The sequence below is a fragment of the Pleurodeles waltl genome, chromosome 6 (assembly GCF_031143425.1).
Source record: "Pleurodeles waltl isolate 20211129_DDA chromosome 6, aPleWal1.hap1.20221129, whole genome shotgun sequence".
Taxonomy (NCBI): Eukaryota; Metazoa; Chordata; class Amphibia; order Caudata; family Salamandridae; genus Pleurodeles; species Pleurodeles waltl.
The window spans coordinates 1,516,243,620-1,516,270,000 of record NC_090445.1 but is presented as its reverse complement, the minus strand read 5'-3'; the positions used below and the strand labels follow the sequence as shown (position 1 = coordinate 1,516,270,000).

The window sequence follows — 26,381 nt, the reverse complement described above, 5'->3', positions numbered from 1 at the left end:
TGACGCTGCAAAAATTGCGTCCTTGAGCCTCATTAGAGTAAAAAAAATATGACGCTGATGAGGCACAAGAAGGCGCTAGGGCCTTGTAAATCTGGCTGTCAGTTCTCATAAGGCAACCCAGTTCCTCCATAGAACAATCATGGGACAACCTTGCCTGGGCTAGTAAGGCGGACCAATGCCTGGATAGAGATACACTGGAGAGCAGTGTCAGGACCAGTAAGGGAAAGTACAGTGCCTTGACGGAGGTGCCCTGGGTGAGCAGTGTCACGGCTAGTAAGTCAACTGGGAAAACAGAGTCAGGAATTCCAGGCCTACCTACTATCAAGAGAGAGGTACCCAGTGGGAGACTGGAAGAGCAGTGAAAAAAATAGGGGTATCTAGAGTTAGGAAAGCGGTGCACTGAAAGGGTAGTCTCATGAATATCAGAGGCACGAGTGGTGCCGGGAGAATTAAGAGAGGTACCCAGTGTCATAGCCATCCCTTGTGTCAACAGTGATAATATAAAGATTAAGGTGTGCTTGGAAAGCAGTGTTGTAACAGTGGGTGAGGATGAGTGGCAGTGCATGGGTGCATGGGGGAAAACAGTGTGAGAATAGTAGGGGTGTCACGTATCATCACAAAGCCTCAGTAGGCAGACAGAAAAACCATATCACTGTACCATGCATTAAAATACTCCACACACTTTTTAGAATTTGTGGTTTTTACTTTGTTTTCTTTGTGTACCACATTCCCATTCAGTGCAATACAAAACACACACTCACGCACAGACACATACAAACAGAAACTCATGCACACCTACACATGCAGTTGCAGATTTTGCCTACAAACAGCATTAGCTAGTTGCTGTCTAAGAAATATTTGGCCTGATAAACAAAGGGCCTCCACACTCATGGAGGTGGCCCCACAGTCGTAAGGGAGTCTCCACACTCGTGAGGAATCTCCACAATGCGAATTCAGCTTTGGCCTTACATATGAGACTTATAGAATTTGCCAATGCTTTTTCTAAATTTGACACAACAACAAGATCAAAGCCAGAGTCAAACCCCAATTATCATACACTGCCAAGTCACTTGAATACACCCTAGATACCAACCTCACCCTCAAGTAAAACATTGCAAATAAAACCAAGATGGCCTGGCACCAGCCCTCCTGGATTAAACATTGGCCACACTTAAGGGCATCCTCCATACTGCAGCATACCTCCTCAATGGCCTGAAGATATATGGCCAGGTGATTTCCTCCTTAATGGAGCTCCACTGACTCCACTTGCAATCCTGCACCACCTTCAAAACCAACTGCATCATGTAAAAATAATTTATGACTGACACTCAGCCTATCTGGCTGACAAGCTCACCTTCTCCGGTGGTTTCATCACTCCCACAGCCAAGACACTTGATGAAAAAATGTAAATAAAGAACAAAAGCATTTACATTTATGCACCTTGTTAGACCTGTCAGCTCTTGACAAGTTTTCCCCTGTCTTTTTGGCTTCTGACCTCCTGTTTTGATCCTGTTCTGAATTTCGTTTTTGCTGGCTTTAACACTCTGGGAACTTTACCCAGTGCTAAACTGCAAGTGCTCTAAGATGTCAGTCAGTGTCATGCATGGTAAGGAAGCACAATGCTCAGACAGAGTGCTGGAATGGCAGTGTCATGGCTAGGAAGGAAGCCCAGTGCCTGCATAGAGCTGCACTGCGGGGGCAGTGTCAAGGCTAGCAAGGTAGCCCAGTGTCTATATGGAGGTCCGCTGGGAGAGCAGTGCCAGGGCCAGATTTAGAAGAAAGTGGTGCATCAGTCCCGATGCGTCACTTTTCTGGCGTGCCCCTACCGCCATCTAACGACACCATGGTTGCACAAACTTACAATACAGCGCACCGTGGTTGACAAGTTTTCCCCTGTCTTTTTGGCTTCTGACCTCCTGTTTTGATCCTGTTCTGAATTTTGTTTTTGCTAGCTTTAAGACTCTGGGAACTTTACCCAGTGCTAAACTGCAAGTGCTCTAAGATGTAATGGTGGTTGGTTTATCCATAATTGACATCATTGATTTTCCAGTAAGTCTTTGGTATAGTGCTCCAGGTGTGCCCAGGGCCTGTAAATTAAATGCTACTAGTGGGCCTACAGCACTGATTGTGCCACCCATATGGGTAGCCCTGTTAACATGTCTCAGACTTGCCACTGTAGTGTCTGTGTGTGTATTGTTAAACTGCCATTTCGATCTGGCAAGTGCACCAACTTGCCAGGCCCAAACCTTCCCTTTTACTACATGAAAATCACCCCTAAGGCAGGTCCAAGGTAGTCCCCCTGGGAACGGTGCAGTGTATTTAAAAGGTGATACATGTACTGTTGTGTTTTACTTGTCCTGATAGTGAAATACTGCTTAATCTGTTTTTCACAATTGCAAAGGCCTACCTCTCCCATAGGTTAATATGTGGATTGCCTTGAAATATCTTTCAAGTGTAATTTTCCATTGGGAACAGATAGAGATGTGGAGTTTGGGGTCTCTGAACACACAATTTAAAAATACATCTTTTGGTGAAGTTGGTTTAAAAAGTGGGCATTTTTTTTGCTTAACCATTCTGTGCCTCTGCCTGTCTGTGGATTACACGTCTGGGTCAGGATGACAGTTGGACTGTTTGTGAATTCACTCTAGACAGTAACACAAAGGGAGCTGAGGTGTGACCTGCATATCCTGATGGGTCTTCCTGGACTAGAGTGGTAGGAGGAGGTGACACTTGAACCTGAATAGGGCTATGCCTGTCCTTGCACAAAACAATCTCCTAACCCCCGGAGTCCGTCTGGGGCCGAGGTAGTAAAGGCAGTGTCTTGTGCAAAGGCAGAAATTAATATAAGTGCTAGACCTCTGAGATTACAACTTCAGAATCCTTCTATAATGAGGACATTCTGCCAGGAAGAAGAGCTAGATGCTGTAGGAGGGACTGCTACTCTGCCTCTTGATCTGCTCTGCTGGCCTGCTGCTTGCTGCTTCTGTCCTGGGAGGGGAAGGACTGAATTTGCTTACTACTTCTTGCTTTCCAAGGTTCTCCAAGGGCTTGAACTGAGCTTGCCTCCTGTTAAGAAGTCTCAGGGACATCAAAGATGTCACCTTCCAGTGCCTGGGCTCTTCTGCTGAGAGTGAGTCCTGACTTGCCAGGAGGTGCCAACTCCAATCCCAGAATCAACGCAGCGCCTGTTTCCCCGCAGCTCCATCACCACAATACGTCTGGATTTCCCACAGATCCTCCCGAAGGCATCAATTTCTTATCAACTCCACACCACAGTAAGGAACCAAGGCCATATGTCTGTAATTTAGTGCATCGCCTTTCCTGAGAGGAAAGAATCAACGCATCACCTCCCTTCCCTGTATGCAACCAACGCCTTGCCTGTCCTGCGAGGAAAGAATTGACGCATTACCTTCTCAGTGCAGTAAGGAACCGACGCATCACCTCTGTTTTTGACGACCTCTGGGTACTTTGTACTAAAAAGATACAACTACTGATTCTTATGGATTAAGACTCATTGAAGCCTTTAAAAAGTGATATCTTTACTTCAGTATGATGTATTTTTGTTGTTTTATTCTTGTTTTATTCAGATAAATATAAGCTATTTTTCTAAACTGGTGTGCAGTCCTTTTGTTGTTTTTTCACTGTGTTACTCCGTGTGTGGGTGTGTGTGTGTGTGTGTGTACAAATATGTTACACATTGCTTCTGAGATAGGCCTGACTGCTTATGACAAGCTACCAAGGGGGTAAGCAGGGGTTATCTTAGCTGTGTGACTGTCTTAAACTGACTAGAGTGAGGGTCCCTACCTAGGGTGCAAACTACTGCCAACTAGAGACCCCATTTCTAACACACCCTTATCTGGAATGAAAGCCCCCCATCCAGCACGACCGCCCCAAAGCTGCTCCCATTTAGGGAATATCTGAAGAGAACACTACATCACGATGAGAGTAACAGTCCATCACTTCTTTGATATCCCAACTTCCCCTCTAAACGCATCACCTTCGACCCTCTGCAGCATTTTGATTCTTTGAGTAGGTTCAAGTAACACAAATACTATGTACATATAAACATACATTTGAGAAAAAACTGGATGGAAAGTGAAGGGAAACTTTAAAAATGCAGTGTTTTGCTCCACTTGAAGCCATATTATTTGACAATGGTTACTTCCAATGTATGAAAAGCCTCTGTTGCCAACAGGGGTGGGTGGGAGTAGGCAAGGGTTGGCTAGCTCAAGTGATTAAAAAACTAATCAAGTTAAAAAATGTTTTTTGTGACTGACACCCCTGCCCAACATCATGGCTCAATTTTAGGGCCCAAAAACGGTAAAACTTTAAAAGAGACTAGGGCCCTCATTCCGAGTTTGGCTGGCGGCAGTAGCCGCCAGCCAAACGGGAACCGCCACTTGGCCGCTCCGCGGTCAAAAGACCGCAGAGGCCATTCTGGCTTTCCCGCTGGGCCGGCGGGCGCCCGCCAAAGGAGCGCCCGCCGGCCCAGCGGGAAAGGCCCTGCAACAATGAAGCCGGCTCCGAATGGAGCCGGCGGAGTTGCAGGGGTGCGACGGGTGCAGTTGCCTGTTAGGGGGCCCCTGCACTGCCCATGCCAGTGGCATGGGCAGTGCAGGGGCCCCCAGGGGCTCCACGACACCCGTTCCCGCCATCCTGGTTCTGGCGGTGAAAACCGCCAGAAACAGGCTGGCGGGAAGGGGGTCGGAATCCCCATGGCGGTGCTGCAAGCAGCGCCGCCATGGAGGATTCTCCCAGCCGGGGGTAATCCGGCGGGAAAAACGCCGGACCCGGCTGGGCGACCGCGGCTTCACAGCCGCGGTCGGAATACAAAAGGAAGCACCGCCAGCCTGTTGGCGGTGCTTCCGTGGTCGTCGACCCTGGCGGTCGATGACCGCCAGGGTCAGAATGACCCCCTAAGTACTCTTTACTCAATGTTACTGTTTTAGAAGGTGCGCCATCCCCAGTATTAACTTAAAATTGACTCAAAGAAGACACCAGACGACTGCAAGAGAGAAGCTCTAATGAAATCAAAACTAAAGTTGCCTTCATAGGGGTTTTGGTTCTTGCAGCACACATAGAGAGGAAAAACAAGCAGGAATAAACATATTTCTCCCTGTTACGCCTCTCCTGGGAGGAAGCCTACTATTTTGACACATTCCCAGGTTTACTAGTGTTAGGAAATTTGGGAATGCATCAAAAACCAAGGGTGGATGCAGGGGAATACCCATGATCCCCCCATGGAACACCTTCCCAGGGCAGATAACGCAAGACAGTGACTTAGGCTGCCTTGCGTTACTCCAGATTTTCTATGCCATGCTGTGCCTTACAAGGTGGCTCTGCATGGCACAGTAAATCTTACTTAAGGCCTGGCATTTCAAGCCCTTGATAAATCTGGCCCGTAGTACGCATGGCCACAGCCTCAACTTCTTCTGTCAAGGGCCGATCCTCAAAATGATAATGCACTAACAGCTCTTTTGGTCAGATCATTCCCTCATTCATATCAACCTGTACATTAATTCACCTCTACGAATGTGTGAGCATATCACCCCCCTCCCAAAATCCCAGGTATAAGTGTGAGAAATCTTTAAAAAATCATAAAAATGTAAAAAAACACACACAGGCAAAAGGCATGCTTAGTGCTATTTCTAAGACTAGCCTACCTTTTTTTGCAGTTTTACATTGCGTTATCTCAACCCAAAGATACTGGAGCTCTTAACAAGAGCTCCAGTTACATTACACAACAACACATTAATTTTTTTTTTTTAGGCATAGCAAAATGAAATGATTTGCCTAGAACCACCGTATGTTGAACCAACACAAAGACTAGAACGTGGTTCCTCTTTTCCAAAGTTGGCAGCTCTGGCTGTGACGTCCTTCTTTGTATAACCCTTCTGGCATCCTGGATCATGCATTCCAAATAGCTACTGCAGGCCTTGAACAGCTTGCTCATGAAAAAGAAACCTAACAATGGACAACAAATAGTTGAAAGGAGAGCTCCAACTCTTGAAATGTAAAGGTAAAAACCTGTAAAGATGACAGAAGAAGTTGCCTCTTTCTGCTTATTGAACCGCATGTCACAGCCATGACCATATCTGAAAAGTGGCCATCTATAGAGGCTTCTTTCAGACCGGCATTACCAAAGCTCATAATTCTTCCAAATGATACCTTTGTGCCTTAAAGGAAATGATCAAAATGCGCCTGTCAGACCACAAAGCCTATGGACTCCATGAAGTTCTTGTTCCAGCAATAAATCTTCAACAGCCTTGCCAAATCGTACATTTAAGATTCACAACTCGGACAGGTACCATATTTACCTTATTGAACACCTGGAAATAACCTGCGTGAGGATTGCACATTGATTTTGATAGGCTGGTCCAGTGGTTTTGATTCAGTTAAGTACACCATTCTTCTATTGTGTCGGTAGACCACAGGTAGCCTTGTGGGATCTGCATTGGTTTTTCTCTATGGTCGGCCACCTTCATACCTGTCTAGAACCCCTCACAACCATCCTAAAGCACAGCAATGCCACTATTCACACACACATAAGCTGAGGATAACGAGATCCACATACGATTTTTGTATGATATTGAAACCTCTTTCTTTATCAAAGGCAGCCTCCTCCACGTGTAACGATAGGTTTGAATGAAAGCAGACAGAGTTTATAATGGAATTACAAGAGGCCAACACTGCTTCGATATGAAAAGACACAACACTAAACTAATGACCCTCATGGAGGAACTTTTAAATAGGCGTATTGAAATGAAACAACAAACCATCAATTGAGAAAGAAGATTCATTGCACCTGTTTGTGTTGGCTCCAATAACCAATTGGTACTCTTTACACATGCCCATATGGATACTCACTTCAGCAGTGTCAAGTAAAATGTTTGGCCTCCTCGACAGTACACATGAGAAGGTGAATCCACTTCTCACAGTTAAATGGCAGCGTCTCATCTAGTTAGTTCGGATTTGACATTTTGTGACATTCATGCCAACATAATTCTCCTCTTAAATGCACAAAGAGAGGCTGTAATGGACTGGAGTTTAATTCATAAGAACCACGGATTGTGAGTGCGAAGGTGGAACAGAGGGGTAAAGGACTGAGACAGGTTCTGGCCTCTGAGTAAGAGCTAGGTTTACATTTCCATAAAGCTGGAGGAGATGCAAGTACCAGAACTGCCGAAGTCAGTTGAGTCCCTGGGCAGGTAGAACACAAAAGTACCTGCACTCAACCCAACATGCCCCCGATCAGTCATGATCTCCGTTAAAGGGCAAGGAGGGTGAATTTTTCTGTGCTCTGGTGTGTCTGCACCTGTTGAAGAAATGCACTTTTACCTTGCACCTAGCAGCTCTTCTCTGAATAGATGGATGGCTATGAATTGAGGGATGTCACCTTCTGATTGGCTGAAACAAGTTCTGACTTTGAGGAATGACAGAGTAAATGTGAAACAATCACATAGATCATGCGATGTTAAGTTTGCCCCATGCCATATATCTGATTTCTGTGCTCCTCCTTTCTGGCACCTTAGTGTAAATTCCAGTGTTTCTTGCAGTATAAAACCCTTATCCTTGTTTTACAACTACCCTTACCTACTGGCCAGGATGCAAACTTGATGGCAAGAACTGACTGAACAATGGCTGCCCAAACAGGTGATTTGGGCTTTCGGTGTGTCAGTTGTTAACAGTTTATTGAAAAGAACACTTCCACAGTGGTTGAATTATTAATCATTTCCACAAAAGAAAAGAAGCATGAAGAACAAAAAGAATAGCATGAGGCCCATCTCGTGATTAAAGAAAATCAGGGCTAAAATCCCAATCTATTATAAACCCCCTAGTAAAGACCCTTATCTAATCCTCAGAATGTATGTCACCTTAGCACCTACATTCTCGCAGTCCCACCCCTCAAGGACCTAAAGCAGTGGGGTGGCAGTGTGACAGGAGCCCTAATGCATTCAAGGAAAATTGGCTCCTCTATCCCCTGATTGTGTACTAACGTGATAGGGTTAAAACAACTCTCTTTTACTAGCTTTTCTACGTGTCAACCAGACCTGACGAATGCAGCTTCTGGCCTTAAGATCTTCTCTGTGAACCTTCAGGTATCCAATGCACAATCAGTAGGCTCACGCTTTACTGCTAACTCTGAGTCCTATGACACTCTCAGTTCCTCTTCTTTGACCCTCTTCTGACCCGTTTCAAAATTCTTCTCTGTCTTTCAGGGTCACGACAATACATGAAAATCCATGCCAGCCTGCCCTTACCTCCCGACTCAACTGAGTACTTGTGCACCTGGATTCATTGTGCAGCTGAATGAACCAAAGGGGTACCTCCCTTTTATAATACCATCTCTGACATGGGCTTTCAGACATTTAACTTCAAGCAGTGGTCAGATGTTGTGTCATTCAAATTTTTCATCCACCCTCTAAAGTATTCTGCGTTACGAATGGCCACTCCCCATTTCAGTCATAGGGTAACTTCACTGGAAGTTACAGCATTTTGCTGTTTCGGCAACTTTTACATCAGGAGTCATTACATCAGGCTTCATAATCTGGAATACTTTTGCTTCATAGTATCTTACACAAGGAGTGAATTTACGAAGCAGGGAATTTGGTAAGTGTTCATTTGAACCCCTCAACCCATACATATATAAATAGGTTTAATTCTAAAAATGTGTCTATTTTTTTTAACATATTTGTCTTATTTTTTAATGCCATTATACCACTTAAAAATGTAATATATATTAATTTTAACTTCATTAGTGTTAATTATATTTTTTATTTTTATTTTTTTAAAGGTAATGCATTTAATTTATTGTAATTTTACATTATGTATTCTTGTAATCTTACAACCCCTCACTGCCCCTAAACTCTACCTGTCATTGAACCCTAAAAAAACCCTTCCTATCCCATATACTTCCCATCTCTGAATCCTAAAAAACTCTTTATTACCCCTAAACACTACCCTTCCTGAACCTTAAAAAGTCCTAACTACAGATATGCTCTATCCATCGCTGCACTCTAAGAACTCATTCCTCCCCATAAACACTACTCATCCCTCAACTCTAGAAAAACCCCTTAACACTCCTAAACACTACCTATTCCAAAACTCTGAAAACACCTTACTACTCCTAAACACTGCCCATCCATGTACCATAAAACCCCTACTCTCACTAAACACTGCTCAACCCTAAACTCTAAAGTTCTAGAAAAACCCTTGCTACACCTAAACCCAAAAAGCATCATAATATACCTAAACACCGCTCATCCTGACACCCTAAAACCCCTTAATACTCCTAAACACTACCTATTCCAAAACCCTGAAAACACCTTACTACTCTTAAACACTACCCATCCATGTACCTTAAAAAAAAACTACTCTCACTAAACACTGCTCAACCCTAAACTCTAAAGTAATCCTTAGCACCCCTAAACACTACTCACAAAAAAATCAACAATGTACCTCTGAAAAAAATTACCCTTTTTAAATATTTAAATGAAACTCTTGATGAAAGGAAATTTAACATTCCTATTTTTATTTTAATCTACATTATATTGTAATTATAATGTGTATATATGTATGTATATGGCTGTGCATTTGTGTATATATATATATGTAGTGGAGCTGCTTGGTTTGGACATTAATTACGTGCAGTGCTGCTTGCACGAAGGAGGCACCCACCTGATAGAGTTCGGTAACAATGAGCAGCATTTGGGTGAATGTACTTTTGTTTGCTACCTGAACCGCCATTGTCCCCTTTTCAAACGCAAGAGAGAGATGGAGCTGGGAATGCACTTGCCACTACAGTACAGCTGACTGCCCAAAACAAAAATGTTCTTGGTGTTACAATCCACTGAGAGAAAATATGATTGGGATTGTGTAAAAACAATTAAGAAAAATCATAGTGGTAGCATGTCCAGCTTGGTGCATTATGGGAATTGAAGTCTGTTTGTAATCATGAATGAATTGAAGGAGGAGTAAAAACGTATTTAAACACTAGTGGGCGTGTGTCCTGTAATTACCGGCACCTGAAGAAGGCACTTCGCCGAAAAGCGTCATGCTGGGGGGGAGGAAATGGAATCCAAGAGTGCCCCTGCCCCTTTAATGGAGCTTCTTGGTTTGGACATTAATTACGCGCAGTGCTGCTTGCACGAAGGAGGCACCCACCTGATAGAGTTCGGTAACAATGAGCAGCATTTGGGTGAATGTACTTTTGTTTGCTACCTGAACCGCCATTCTCCCCTTTTCAAACACATGCCTACTGCAGAGACAGGACAGGACTTACATGAAGTGGTGCAGATTACAATAATCGGCGTTTCCAGGATGTGTGAGGAGTCTCAGGGGTGAGATGTGGCAAGGTGAAATGGATCATTAGAACTACTGATAAAGGGACACACGCACGTTTTGAAATTTGAGTAAGAGAGAGATGGAGGCTGGGAATGCACTTACCACTACAGTACAGCCAAGTGCCCAAAACCAAAATGTTCTTGGTGTTACAATCCACTGAGAGAAAATATGATTGGGGGTTGTGTAAAAACAATTAAGAAAAATCAGAGTGGTAGCATATCCAGTTTGGTGAATTATGGGAAATGAAGTCTGTTTGTAATCATGAATGAATTAAAGGAGGAGTAAAAACGTATTTAAACACTAGTGGGCGTGTGTCCTGTAATTACGGGCATCTGAAGAAGGCACTTCACCGAAACGCGTCATGCTGGGGTGAGGAAGTGGAATCCAAGAGTGCCCCTGGCTCTGTAGTGGAGCTGCTTGGTTTGGACATTAATTACGTGCAGTGCTGCTTGCACGAAGGAGGCACCCACCTGATAAAGTTCGGTAACAATGAGCAGCATTTGGGTGATATATATGTATATATATATATTCCAACAACAAGTCGCCTTCACACCAGCCACTTATTAAAGGTGAGTCACAGGCAGGGCGGTGACCCCACATAAATCAGTCACACGTTGCCTAAACATCAAAGGAATCGAAATCCCCCGACAGGAAACACCAAGCCATGACTCCGTACAAGAGCGTGTTTATTACTTAAACAAAAGAAATCCTGAGGCGTTTCGGAGCACTAGGAGCTAGTGCTCCGAAACACGTCAGGATTTCTTTTGTTTAAATAATAAACACGCTCTTGTACGGAGTCAAGGCTTGTTGTTTCTCGTGGGGGATTTCGATTCCTTTGATGTTTGGACAACGTGTGACTGATATATATATATATATATATATATATATATATATATATATATATATATATATATATATATATATATATATATATATATATATGTTTGTATATATATAGATAGATATATATATATATATATCTATATATATATATATATATATATATATATATATATATATATATATATATAAGTATATATAGCTATGAAACAACTCCTCCTACACCAGGATCACACACATTCCAACCATGTTGCAAGACACATAGGGGCATTTTGACAAGCCCCTAGCGCCACGTTTGTGAAGCTCTGGTGGTGCTGTGCACTGAGTTGTATTTACAAGGCAGCAATAAGCCACTTTTTGTGGCTTAACGCCACCTAGTAAATACAGTCCCTTCACACGCAGCACTTTGCATGGAAGGGGTGTGCAATGGGTGTTGCTGTGGGGATTCCACAGCAGCACCCATTGCATTTTGACGCTGCCCCATATTTGCAAGAACATGTAAATCTGTAGCAGCACCAAAAACTAACGCCACCACAGGGGTGGCATTAGCATGGTGCAACGAGGAGGAATGCTTTCATTTCTCCTCGTTTTTCACTCTTTCTATATTTGCTGCATACTGCAGCACACATAGAAAGAGCAAATCGCCACTTAAGATTGTTTTTGTGCCAGTAGATATCCCTTCCTGCACAAAAAACAATCTCTCCCACAATGCAGCCATCCTTCCACCATGGCACAAGGGTGGCTGCATTGGCGCTCGGAAAGCTAATTTAGCGCCGGGGCAGGAGGAAACAGGGATGCGCCGTATTCTAGTAAATACAATGCATCCCTGCGTTTTAGAAGTAACGCAGCGCAACGCTTCCATTTTTGGTGCAGTGGCCGCGCTGTGCCACTTTTTGTGAATATGCCCCGTGGTTTATTCTCTAGTACATCCACATTACACCATCAGAAATGAAACTAACACCTTATGCATTTTGGCACTCCCAGCACCTTAATCACAGGTGAAAGTCACTCATTTCCGCAGCATATTTAAAGTGAGCACCAAACACCCCTGAGGGTTTTTCATTCCAAAATGTTTTTCATGCAGTATCTTATGTGTGGCAATAAAATAGTGTGTATGGGGCTCCAAAGGTTGGAAGATGAGGCACCTGGGGCACAGAGGGATTTGTCCATGATGAAATGGTTTGTTAGCTGAAAAAATCCTTCTTGGAACCCAGGAGCCAGCTCTTAGGCTGTATGGCCAATAATTTATCACTTGGTCACGTCCAAGGCAGAGGTGCAAATGCACTGAAAATAATTTGATTTGTTGGGCCAAGATGAAAAAATAATTTTTGGGTCCCATTTTAAAGCATACAAACCTGTGAACACACCCATCTGCTTCTCAGCTCCTGGTGAAAATTTGGAGCATAATGCATTATTGTTAATATCAAAATAGTGGTTAAGTAAAAAATTGCTTAACATTGTGTAATTTCTGAAGCCACTCATGCACAGAACATAATATACACAAAATATATCCACGGCATGGATTCTTAAGACTCAAAAACAATTAGTACAGTTTATGTCTGACTAGAAAACCTGTTGTTAACAGCTGCTTAAAATATCAGTTGAGTGATTTTTTGACTCCCCCAAAGGGAATATTCCCTCTCACCGCATGCTATTTGAGGTTTGGTGTATCATCCACCCACTATTGGGTGCTGGTTTTGCAATGGATGAGGGATTACTTAAATCTCAAAAGTACACAGAATTGTCATACATTAAATAAAATAACTGACCTCATCCGGATTCACATACGCCATTGACATACAACTGATACTGTCACTCTCGGACAAAGCACTGAACACCAGATTAAGTTCACTGCATGCACAACCGAAATGGCCACCTGGATGAAGTCCAGCTGCCTCAAGCTGAACTCGGACAAAACTGAAATGGTGGTTGTTGGGAAATGGCCCTCTCTGAAGGGTCACCCCAAAGTTTTTGCCTTCTTCCTCCTCTTTTTCTGACCTTATTTTTGTTGGCTTTACGACTCTGCACACATTACTACTGTTAACCAATGCTAAAGTGCACGTCCTCTCTCCTCTAAACATAGTAATATTGGTTCCTACCCAATTGGCATATTTAATTTACCTGTAAGTCCCTAGTAAAGTGCACTACATGTGCCCAGGCCTGTAAATTAAATACTACAAGTGAGCCTCCAGCACTGATTGAACCACCCGCATACGTAGCCCCTTAACCATGTCTCAGGTCTGCCATTTCAAGGCCTGTGTGTGCAGTTTCACTGCCACCTCGACATGGCATTTAAAACTACTTGCCAAGCCTTAAACTCCCTTTTTTCTACATATAAGTCACCCCAAGATATGCCCTAGGTAACCCATAGAGCTGGGTGCTATGTAGGTAAAAGGTAAGACATGTAGTCATGTGTTTTACCTGTCCTGGAAGTGAAAAACTGACATTCGTTTTCCACTACTGTGAGGCCTGCTCCTCTCATAGACTAGCATTAGAGCTGCACTCATATAGTTTAAAGGGGTAGATTATAATCTGGAACAAGAAGCCCCGTCATGTTTAGTATGACCATAATGGTAATAGAAAATCCTGCTTACTGGTGAAGTTGGATTTAATATTACTATTTTAGAAATGCCACTTTTAGAAAGTGGTCATTTCTCAGCACTTACTGCCATCTGTGCCTTACAGCCTGTCTCTGTCCTATGTCTAGTCTGTGGTCTATGCTGGTTGACATGACAGCTCCCTTTGTGCATTCCACCCAGACAGCCTGACATGAACACAGGACACTCAGTCACATCTACATTCATCTGCATACTGAATGGGTCTCCCTGGCAGGAAGGGTGGAGGGGCTCTCTCTTACACTTCAAAGGCCAGTAGCCTGCCCTCACAAAAAGGACTGATAACCCCCCTACCGAAAGTGATCCTGGCAGACAGGACTGGGCTGAAAGGGGATCTTGGGCACTTCAAAACCACTCTTTGAAATTTCCCCCACTTCAAATGCATTTTTGGGTATATAAACTGGGTCTCTGATCCCACAAAATCACACACTTCTGGTCCTACACCTGGACTCTGTCAGAGAGCCTGCCTGGCTGCCCAAAGGACTCATCTGGACTGCTTCTCTGAAGGACTGCTTTCCTGCTTGTTGCCCTGCTGCCTGGTGCTCCTGACTCTGCTGGAAGGACTCCGTCTACCTCCAAAAGTGCTCTCCAACGGATTGGATTGAGCTTTCCTCCAGTTTCTGAAATCTCAGGGCCAACAACGATTTCACCCCTTCAGGAAGTTCTTGTGTGTTGGAAAATTGACGCAACACCGGCACAAATCAATGCAGCACCTGCATTGCTGCAGGAAAATCGCTGCATCGCCGACAGGAACGACGCAGCGTCGGACTTGCAACTGGAAAACTAACGCAGCGCCTGCCTCCCAGCTGAAGAATCACTGCAGCCCCTACCGGATCAATGCAGCACCTGCTCCTTTCTACCAGTGTTTCAAGGATTTTCAGCGCATCGTCTCTGGGTGTCAGAATATCCCTGCATCTCAGTGATCAGCCAAGGCTGCGCTCCTGGTAATCAACGCATCACCTTGCAGCATGGAAAGAAACAATGCATTGTCTGTGTCGTGGCATAAAATCTGACACAGCGCCTTATTTTTCAACGCATTCCTCCTCTTCAGTCCCAATGAATCATTATTTTTTATGCACCCCAGATACTGTGTATTACAAGGATATAACCACTGATTCTTAAGGATTGAGACTCATTTAAAACTTTAAAAAGTGATATATCACCTTGTGCATTTTGGATTTTTGTTGTTTTATCTTATTTTATTCAGATAAATATCTATTTTTCTAAGCCTGTGTGGTGTATTTTTGCTGTGTTTTCACTGTGTTACTGAATGAGTTATTGCATATATAATTTACACATTGCCTTCGAAGTTAAGCCTGACTGCTCAGTGCCAAGTTACCAGAGAGTGGACACAGGATCATTTGGATTGTGTTGTGACTTACCCTGACTAGGATTGCAGTCCCTACTTGGGCAAGGGTGTATACATCTGCCAACTAGACACCCGATTTCTAACTGTGGTCTTTGGGAAAGACGCCTTGCCATGAGGCTCAACCTGGTGGCCTACAGACCCCGGACCCACCTCCACACCGAGCTCACAAGCATGTAGCGATAACCAACCAGCTCACAAGAAGACTTCAGATCATGCTAAATGCAGCACCCAGATTAGTCATCAACCTCCCATGTCGAGCCAACACCACACTTTAGGGAACTCCACTAGCCCCTGATACACAAACAGGAACACTTCAAACTCCTCTCTCACATCTATGAACCACTTCACAATACAGGCCCTGCCTACCTGACCAACCACATTGATTTCTACCAACCTTCCAGACACCACCGCTCTGTCGGACTCCTACTAGCACAAATGCCACGCATACAGAAAAGCAGAGGAGGGTGGTGCATTGGCTCCTAAAGCCTGCAACGCCCTTCTGCAACACATCAGAGCCTTCCCCTCTCTTCTTGACTTCCACAAGAAGCTGAATACCTGGCTGTTCGAGTAAGCCCTCTGAGACTGGCCTCACACATCACCGGTTACAAGACCCTGAATACCTTCAAGGGCGATTAACGAGTTACAAAAACACTGATGAAGTAGTATAATATTGTAAACAAAAAGGAATATTTATTTGGTTTGTTTTCCAACTCAGCAGGATTGTAATGTTATAGTCAGGACTCAAAGTTCAAACTTCACTTATTGGCTTTGTCATTGTTTATCTGTTTTACAAGTATAATTTCACAAGAAAACGCCACTATCCTTAATTGGCCAGTAAATTATACTCCAAGAACCACTCATTTCTAAATATGACCACAATGGTTTGCAACGCTAAAGGAGCCATCTTCCAAACATGGCTTAGATTTAAAGATGTTTGCATTTCAGAATCATTTTAAGTTTAACTTTCCACACTAGAAGGAGGAATTATTTTCATGAAAATAGTCATTTATTAAATAATTTGGGGAATGTGTAAAATACTTTTATTTCGGAATTGTCGATATTAAAATCATTGGTGACAATGATTTGATGCTAGGCCCTGTGCAGCTTCAAAGTAGTGTTCTCCTTTCAACTCCATCAGACTTCAGTTACATCAAGTCAGACGTATTGAGGGCGCTGATAAAAATAGCATTTCTGCTGGATGAAAATAGTTGTTTTTTTAATTGGGTTTCACTTATGCGTGTCCTCAAGGAGGTGGAGAGGAAATACACGTAAGCGTTGATTCGCTTATTTTCTTTGTCTATCAAATTGATCACATCCCATATTCAATGACCCTCAAACGCCATTGAACAAAGTCAAATTGGGTATTCTGAGAAATATCTAAGCTGAAAGACGAATTTAAGGAAAGTTATTTTGCGCAAAAAAAACTAGATTTGCTAGTCCCAGGTACAAGGGATAATTGAATTTAAAAATAGGATTCTATTAATGTGTCACCAAACTACCGCTGATATATAGGCCCTCGAAAAGAAGGAGCTAGGGAGATGTAAGTGATTCATGGACACGAAAGAGAAGGACGACCTAATTAAGAACAAAAAAGCACAATTTTATGGATACCTTCCCTGAACACCACAGAATGTAGATATGTATTGTTAGTTCTGCTTCCCAAATACTGTGGTATCTTCCCTGGTTCGTTATGCAAGCACCACTCGCCCCCACATACACGCCTAGACACACGAACAGGTACATCTCTGTAAACAAACAGGGACACAGATAAACGGACATACACACCTACACAACTACACACATGAAAGGGCAGACGCGCCTCTATTCACACACGCATACAGCCATCCCTATAGGTGCACACATCCCTGCACAGACACTCCCGGGGAGCAGGACTTAAGGTTCCTGGCCAGGTGGAATGAAATGGTAATTCTTTCAAGGTAAAGTTTCTCAAGGGCTGGGCAGATGAGGAGAGCCGGCTCAGACAGAGAGATTGTGATTCATAGAGAAGAGAGGCCAGTGCAAGCCAGGGCACAGGGGAGTTTTCTGCAGCATCTCAAGATGCAGCCTGAATACAAAGTATGGGGGAGCAATGTTTAAAGAGCATGTGATTGTGTGTATATATGTACACACACAATTATATATATAATGCACCATTGCAGTAAAAATAAAATACATTTGAACCACTACCACGTTATTAGAGCCACTGGCCTAATAAACGCACACTCAAACATTTATTTATTACTATGACGCAAAGTTTAACTTTGAGTTTATTACCAAAGTATCTCAAAACTGACATGAGAAAACACGTTTGACTGCCTAACAGATTGTAAATTACAATTACTTTGAGGTAGGAAACAATTCTCCCAGTAGCTTTAACTCTTGACTGGAATGTTACTTTGCTGCACAAAAGTTACCCCTTGTATCCTGTTGGTTAAACAACTTATATAAAAACAAATACATATGACAAAATGCAACAAACACAAACCTGACAGACGCGCACGCATACACGGATATCTGTGCAACAGGAGGGTTTGGGAATTCACAGGTGTTTGATGCCATTTAAAGGGTCAGTCTGACCCTGAAACTAAAAGCGTTATTGCCTATTCGAGGCCATTGATTTCTCTTTTTCCACCATCAATGAAGTTCTGCTTTCTACATCTTTACATGTCTGACATCCCCATCGCAAACATAAAAGACAATAACCTTCTGCGTGCAGTGCCTCACCCTTCCCGGAGGTGCATAGTAGCACCGGGAGTACCCCGTGACCCCCACATTACACTGGAGCATGCATAGAAAGGACAAGCCTCCAGCAGACTGTGGCCTAGCGCCCTTTACTTTCGTAGGAGTCGGAATGCTTATATCTTTCATATCATGGCACCGGGAGAGCGTGCCTTCACCCCCTCCAGCGTCCCCGCACCCCACTTTCCATAGCACTACATGTAGAGAACACTCTGTGGCAATGAGAAGACGTGCGACCGGCACGCGGCGCCCCCACCCCCCATTCTAACGCCGCATATAGAGACCGTGGTGTCTCCGAAAGGGTGAATTGTGTCGTGTCTCACCGCCCCTCCTTAACTATGTAACACTGCATATAGAGGGCGCCTTCTGGGGTGGGGGGCGCTGTCAGCACCGCCCACCCCCTCCCGCGCCACCAGCTGCAAACTAGACACATTGTGGCACTGAGAGGGCGCGTTATCGACCCCACACACATTGATTAAAGGCATGTTACCATCTCTCGCCACCTTTCCACCCTATTCATAAACATATAGACTATATGGTGGCACTGAGGGCACCTGACATCCCCATTGTGCACTTAGAGGGCTCTTAGTAGCGGGGGAAGGGGGGTGCAGGTAGTGTAAGTACTCGAGTCGTTTGCTCCTTCTCACTCCATGCTGCATACAGGACAAGCTGTGGCACTGACGGGGCATGGAATCACCCCTGCAAAACACTCACACGTACAGATATAACTTGTATACACATGACCCAGGCGATATTTAACACTGCATACAGGGGACACACTGAGCGGGGATGGGAGGCATGCTATGTGCTACCAGTGGGCATCTTCCATGCCCCTCCCACCCTACACTCCATACTAAACATGCGATGAGCACCCGCGCCGCGACCTCGTTTTCTAACACTGCATACAGGGGAGATATTTAGCACAGAGAGGGCATGCTTTCGACACTCAATAAGCGTACCCCTGTTGTGTAACACGGCACATAAAGGGGAACTTTAGCCCATCGAGGACACGCCCCCCCCCCCCCCCCCCCATAAGTATGCACTTGACAGAGGACACATCCTGGTACAGTGAGGGCACGCTAACAGCAATCACCGCCCCCCGCTGTACACACAGAGGACAGGCTGGAATCCTGAAAGGGCATGATGTAGCGATGGACACTTCTACATCCAACCACCAACAACACCATCACAATGTGTGGAAGGCGGGGGGGTATGTGACTGCCACTCCGCCTCCACCACCCATTCACAAGGGGTGCACACCGTGGTAGGCAGCATCCTCCACCACCACCATCCCCCAGTGACAGGACAATCCATGTTGAGGGCACATTGATTCCCACACAATGAGAGTATGTTTTATGTGCCCGGGCCCCTCCCCCTTACAAATACACACAGGGGACACACTGTCTCATAGGGAGAGAGGTCACCAGCTCACCTCATTCCCACAACCCAACCATTCAAAATACTTAATGGTACATAAGGCACATGCCCCCCACTTTACAATGACAACAGGGGACACACTGTAGCACGAGGCATGCTTATTGCGGCACTCACACCAGCCCCCCGCCCCCATAAAATTGCACAGACATGACGCCTTTTAGCACAGAGAGGGCATCCGCGCTGCAACGTAACAATACCCACATGAAGCATTCTATAGCGCACGGAAGGCATGCTGCGTGTAACCCTCTTACCCCGCTACCACACAGATCACACATGATCCACCCACCCATGCAGAATGTCGTGTTTTTGGGAGTGGGGGACGGGGGTGTGGGCATGCCTTCACCTCCCCCTCATGTCCCCCAGGACACATTTTGTTGCACAGAGAAGACATGCCTTTCGTACCCCCAAGATACTGTGCCACAGAGAACAGGAGACGTGCAGGGGGAGGGGCGCCATGCCAACAGCACTCACCTGCCACAGTTGCAGTGGCACACACGGTCCTCGCCCCGCAGATGCGGCAGGATGTAATTGTGGAAGCGGTCCAACAGGGTATTCATGTCCATCAAGCAAGCGATTGCCTGTAAGAGCCCATAACGAAGGCATCGGGTCAACTCGGGATGATGGCACTAAACATCGACTCTAGTTTGATTGCTAAAAAAATATACGGGAGCAGTAGTAAATAAATAAATAAATAAATGAAAATAATAATGCAGATATTTTTCTCCAAAATGTATTTTTACAAAACCACATAACACAGACACAGTACTCACGGATGGACTATTAAAAAAATATTAATACATGTATATTGTGCATTTAAGGACGTAAAGGGAAAGGCTTCTTACCATCACGAGGGAGGCCCCCAGAATCATGAAGATCATGGTGTTTGAGCTCATGGACATCCAGCGGGGGGTTGGGGTAAGGGGGGATAAGAGAGAGGGATTTTCCTAGCTTCAATCCCCCCAAAAAGATGCTCTTTTCTCCCCTCCAGTTTCCTGTGTCTAGCCTGGCAATCCGCAGGAATCGTATCAGAAGGACCCCCACCCTCCCTCCCCCCTGCCCCCGTCTTCCCCTAAAAAAATGCGCAATCCTTGACAGCAGAAAGGGGGCACCGGGTCCTGGGGTCTCCCTTCCCTGTTTTCCCCCTTTCTCTCTCTCTCTCTCTCTGCTCTGGGAATGTCTGTGCTGCCTCTCCCTCCCTCTCGCGCTCTCTCTCTTCATGCCTTTCACCCAGTCCCTCCCCCCTCCCTCCAGGAAAATAGAAAAAAAGCGTGACAGGTAAAGTCCCCTCCTGTGTTTCATAAGCAGGGGGTGCAGAAACAAAAAGCGCCCCTCTTTTCTTCTTTCGCAACGGCTTGCCATGGGTTTTCACCCCCACCCCCACAAATACAGCAGCTCTCTCTGTTTGCTGCCAACTCGATAAATAATTCAAGTTATTTTTACCCCTCCTGGCCAGAAATTAGAGCCGTTCTTTTTCTCGTGAACCCTGGTCTCGGATGGGCCATCCATAGCCGTTCCCTGGGGTCATTTTCGCCCCCACTGCCAATTAAAAACATGGATATAAAATTAAAATAGGCAGCTTGGAAATGTGGCCGGGAGGGTGCGGGGGTTAATCTCCAGGAAGGAAAACCACAACAATACGGACGTGTTGTCTCTGGCTGAAAAGCATCAGCCCCAGCAGTAAATAAATGCACAGAAAATGCGGATGTTCTCGAGAGGGAGGGCAGAACGCCGCTCCCTCCAATTTGTATTGCTCCGGGTGCGAGGTGGTCGGGTTGGGAGCACGCCCTGCGCTTCCTTTTTGGTGACAATGCAGTTTTCGTTTTCATTGTGCGCCGCGCATCACTGGGATAGCGCTGTGTGCTAAGTGCCAACTCTGAGCTATAAAAGAGACTTCGGCAGGGGTCGGTGGGGAGGGAGCACGTGGATGCCGGAGAGCTAATCCTTCCACCAAGGTTACCCAGAAGAACTGGCTGGATTTCTGCGGATACCGCTATACCCAGAGACAAGGGGTACAGAAAATACCATCCATTTATTTAATAATTAAGTGAACGATTACCTATTCTCCGCTAAGATTTGATCCCTGATTGGCCGGATAGAGAACGCACTCAGCAACACCCCTCCCCCCCAACACCCCGCTTAGTGTAGTTCCTTGCCTTTGCTGGATTCTGGGGGCCGGTTCTAAAGGGGAGCTCTTCAAAAGCTCTGGAAACCGAAGCCAAAAAAACAGAAAACTGCGAAAAGACAGCCTAACACCTTTAAAAGAGGGATGAAATCGGTGTTCGCCTTGAATAACACTCAGCGGCCCAAAAATTGCCTACATATTCCCCGCAGTGCCACCGTCATTCTGCACCACATACACATATCCTGCTCCTCTCTCACCCCATCCACCTCCCCCATCGTCTTCTCTGACCTCTTCTATCGCCCTCAGTTCTAGGGAATCAGGCGTTTACATTCTCTTTGCGGATCACTGTGCTCTTGACTCATCTGGGCCTCCTGGCGAATAGCCTCTTGTCCAGGGTCATGACCCCTGACCTTAAGCCAGTTTCTGGCGCAGTGGTAATGGGCCAAAGTTAGGATGGCCAAATCCAAAAACCTTGGCTTTCCACAAACATAAATGTATGACTATGCTCTTTCATCGACCAAGTGACACAGAATGGCATATTAGACAGAGCTCACCAAGATAGAAAACCCAGGCAACGAGGCACTAAAGGGAGCAACTAAAGTGCACTTTTCACATTGAATATCAACTGTGTTAATTCAAGTGATTTCTGAAAAGGCTGGTAACTAATCCTACATTGAAACACCTAAAAGCTTGCCTCACACTGTCCTCAGTCAACCCCCTCAAAAAAGTCAGTGTATGTGCTGAATTTAGTAGAATCTGTTGGGTAAAAAGTGGGTATTTCCTGGTAATTCCGGGATGCCTAGTCACCAAGCCAAGGAGAATGGAGACATGGAGACATGGGGGCATGCTTCAAATAAACAGTCTGGCATTTTTTTCTACAAAAGACGATGACACACTCACCACCCGCCCCATAGACGGATGAAGCTTACAAAGTCTAGGTTTATAATGCCCCTCCCTCAACATTAATAATAAATGGCATCTTACATGTGCACCTGCATATAAAAAATGGGGGCGATATCACCTCTGTGTTTATGGTTTAGTCAGACTTTCCACTGAAAAAGTATCTTTCTCTTAAAACCTTATGCCCTTCAACAAAATTGCACAAAACCTGCCAAACAAAAGTACTTGCACTTTGGAGTTTTCCTGCTAAGTTTCATACTGGTCTGTCAAGCAGTGGCGGAAAAATGGGGAAAAGAGGGGGTGGGATACCAAAACTCCAATAGGATTTCTCTGCTCTCTGATACAGAAAAAGCAGGTGAACGGAATTACACCATCTTGGCGTCTTAACAGAGAAGTGGAAGTGTCTTTAATTGGTTTGGTATGAATCCATTCAGTACCTTTTGAGAACTCAACATTTAAAAAGTGCACAAAAAGTCACAAATCTATTAAAGAAAAAGTAAAAGCACACCAATAGAATAACAAGCTTTTTCTCATGTTGTGCATTGCAGATTCACAAATCTAGCAGCATATTCACAGATCAGCAATACTCTGCTTACCTTGCTCTCACAGAAATAAACCTGGTACAGGTACCCAACACAATGCACCAAGCATCGCCCTGAAAAAATATAAAAAATGGCATAAGAGGGAAAGTTGAACTTACCCTTACCTCAAGACCTGTGCCACAGCCGCAAAGAGACCCCTCTTCATAATAAAGTAATTATAAAAAAAATAGTTTTTTAATCTCAGGATTCAAATCTTATGTATGTTGGATTTGTGAATCCTGGACCTGTCCCTGAATACTGCATACTCTCCTGGGCTTTTCACTAAGTCCTGAATATTCCTTTATTGGACAGAACATACCACAAGAACTGAGGAGACTTCAGATACACCTTTGCACAATTTTGCATAGAGAGGATGTTGTTGGAGTCATTGCAAGCCGTAAGTGGTTTTCAATAGAGTGTGAGAAGATAAAGATATCATCAAAGTAGACCACTACAAAATTATCCAAGAAGTCTGCATGATATCTTTGATAAAGTGCTGGAAGATAGAAGGGGCATTATAGAGTCGAAAGCGCATGACAAATTATTCACAATTTCCATATTTGGTGTTTAATGCCATCTTCCATTCATCACCCTCTCATATTCGGACTAAATAACATGTGCCTCAAAGATATACGGTAGTGAAGTGTTTAGCGCAATGAAGTTGGCCCAGTAATACTGAGATGGGAAGTAATGGATGTCGGTTTCTGATTGTTAAAGCATTTGGGGCCAGATGTAGCAAAGTGTTTGCGCCTCGCAAACGGCGAAAATCGCCGTTTGCGAGGCGCAAAAGCCACTTTGCTATTCAGAAATGCATTTTGCGAGTCGGCTCCTACTCGCAAAATGCATTTCCGACTCGCAAATAGGAAGGGGTGTTCCCTTCCTATTTGCGACTCGCAGTGGGATGCAATTCGGTCGCAAATGGACTCGCAGTTACCATCCACTCGCAAATTGGAAGGGGTCCCCATGGGACCCCTTCCACTTTGTGAATGGACATAAAAATATTTTTTCAGGGCAGGGAGTGGTCCAAGGGACCACTCCCTGCCCTGAAAAAATACCGAAACAAAAGGTTTCGTTTTTTTTTGCAGTGCAGCTCGTTTTCCTGTCAGGAAAACGGGCTACACTTCAAAAAAAAAAACTGCTTTATTTAAAAGCAGGTCGCGAACATGGAGGTCTGCTGACGTCAGCAGGCCTCCATGTTAGCGAGTGCCTATACTCGCAATGGGGCCGCAATTTGCGACCCACCTCATGAATATTCATGAGGTGGGTCATTGCGACCCCATTGCGAGTCGCAGTCGGTGTCTGAGACACCGTACTGCATAGCAAATTGCGACTTGCAATTTGCGAGTCGGATGTACTCGCAAATTGCAAGTCGCAATTTTGCTTTTTGCTACATCTGGCCCCTAATTCTCTATAGTCTATGCACAGGCGGAGGCCTTCATGAGGTTTTAGTACAAAAAATATTGGTTACCCTGTCAAGCAAGTCTAGTGGGATTTAAATTATTTGTTGGGGTTTTCTTGGATATATTTCTGTAACTTCTTTTCTTCTCCTTGAGCAAGAGCATATACATGACAGTGAGGGATCTTGATGTCTTGTATTAAATCAAAAGCACAGTCATAGGGTATATGTGGTGCCATTTGTTCTGCTCCTTATTGACAACAGAACAACTGCAAATGTTTGGTAGACTCGAGGCAAATCATTATCTTTCTTGTCCGTAGTTTCTGTATTTGACGCTATTGCCACCTTGGGAAACATTGCTCTTGGAATCTAGGGGAGGAAAAGGTCAACGCCTCTTTTAGCTAGTCAAAACTGGTTTATGTCTTCGAACCAAACTGTCCTCAGAAAGATATTGAATTAAACTGCTTCTACAATATCAAATACAGTAGGCTCTAGATGTCCTGATAGAGAAACCACAATGATTTGAACAGTTTCTTGTGTAACGTTTCCGGAACTTAACAGTGTTCCATCTGTTGGTTGCATGGACTCAGTGAAAAAAGGAAATTCCCTAATGGGATAACCAAACTCAACCCCACACAATCCACAGTCTCAACCACTCAGTGCCTCCAATGATCAATCTAAATAAAGGAATCAATGATAAACAGTATAAATGTAATTAATACAAACCCATAAAATTGTAAAATAAAACCACACTTTACACACTAAAAACAATGATAAAACTGTCACATATAAAAATCAGACATAAGGGAGACAAAACAAAAAGACATCCACTCTAGTCTATTATGTGTGCGCTGTCCCAATTTTGCTATTTTGGTATGGGCCTATTGACTTCTGTCCACAGTCTCTGTTCAATTTCTTGCCTGTTCCAATGGGTCCATCAATCCAATTTGCGTCGATGCGTTTCAGTGGCTTTTCAAAAATCCTTCCACCACCTTCTTCATGACATTAAGATATACTCCCCACATATATCTTTCAAATCTGCATATACCATAAATTAAGTAGATATCATTTAACCAGTCATTCCAAATCCATATGTTTATACACACATCTGTTTTAGTTTCACGATAAACCACAGACCAGATAACCTCAAAAGATCCACTTAACTCCCAACTCAATTTATTCCATCACATAGAGCCCTATATTAATAAGTAGGCTCCCAATCTTTTGAGTCCGAGCGACAAAGCTCCGTCCTCTTCACACAATCTAGAGTTTGGGGTTGTGTGGGGTTGAGTTCGGTTATCCCATTGGGGAATTTCCTTTTTTCACTGTATTATGGTGCCCTGTCCCCTTTGGGTGATTTGTTCTGGAGGGCCCTCTCTCTTTTCTTTCAATTCTGAGTTCAACCGCATGGACTCAGCCTGTTCTTTCTTTTTTAACTTAGTTTCATGTTGCTGTGCAAATGAGTAGTCCATATTATTACCCATAGCCTCTGAATCAGGGAGCGCGGAAACCATTAGTGAACCTTGGGGTAACAAAAATATAATTTCTATAGCAAGTGCTCTGATCTTTAGGCAGGTCATTCTTGTAAAATACTTAATCACAGCCTGTGGCTTATGGTAGGGTGTTGAAAGTTTCCAGAGGCAGGTAGCAATATCTAAAAAAATGCCCAGATTATCCACAATAAGACAAATTGATTCTCCCTGTGAAGTAAATTTTCCTCGTAGGTTATTTTTCTCCAGGCCATATCCAACTACCCTGGCAGATCCTCGGAAGCAGCAGCAGCAAGGGGAGACAGAGAGCAAGTAGGAGCTGAGTAATGGAAGAGTAAATGGGAACGTTGAGCTTCTTGTCTTTTCTTTGATTAGTTAACTGCTGATGAATTTATAATAATCAATAAGAGACGCAATAGATGTGGGTCCTTTTACAACTGAAGATACAGCATCTTTTGGATTCTCTCTCACACCATGATGAAAAGCTGTGGCAGTTGCATCCGCTGTCCATGAAGCCTCAGCCCAGTCTCTTAGCTGGGTAATACATA

At 44.3% G+C, this 26,381-nt stretch overlaps 1 protein-coding gene across 2 annotated transcripts in view; it reads right to left on the bottom strand.

The window, feature by feature from the left end:
- Window positions 1-20,525, bottom strand: part of TMEM240 (transmembrane protein 240) — a 230,095-nt gene extending 209,570 nt beyond the window's left edge. The window contains exons 1-2 of one of the 2 annotated variants that reach the window (XM_069241048.1): window positions 20,187-20,525; window positions 19,816-19,922 (exon numbers count right to left, since the gene is read on the bottom strand). In XM_069241048.1, coding sequence (XP_069097149.1) covers window positions 19,816-19,922; window positions 20,187-20,243 — 164 coding nt within the window. In that variant the 5' untranslated portion in view covers window positions 20,244-20,525. Of the gene's footprint in view, window positions 1-19,815; window positions 19,996-20,186 lie in introns of both variants that reach the window. The other variant, XM_069241049.1, reaches the window with a different exon arrangement.
- Window positions 20,526-26,381: the final 5,856 nt, after the last annotated feature.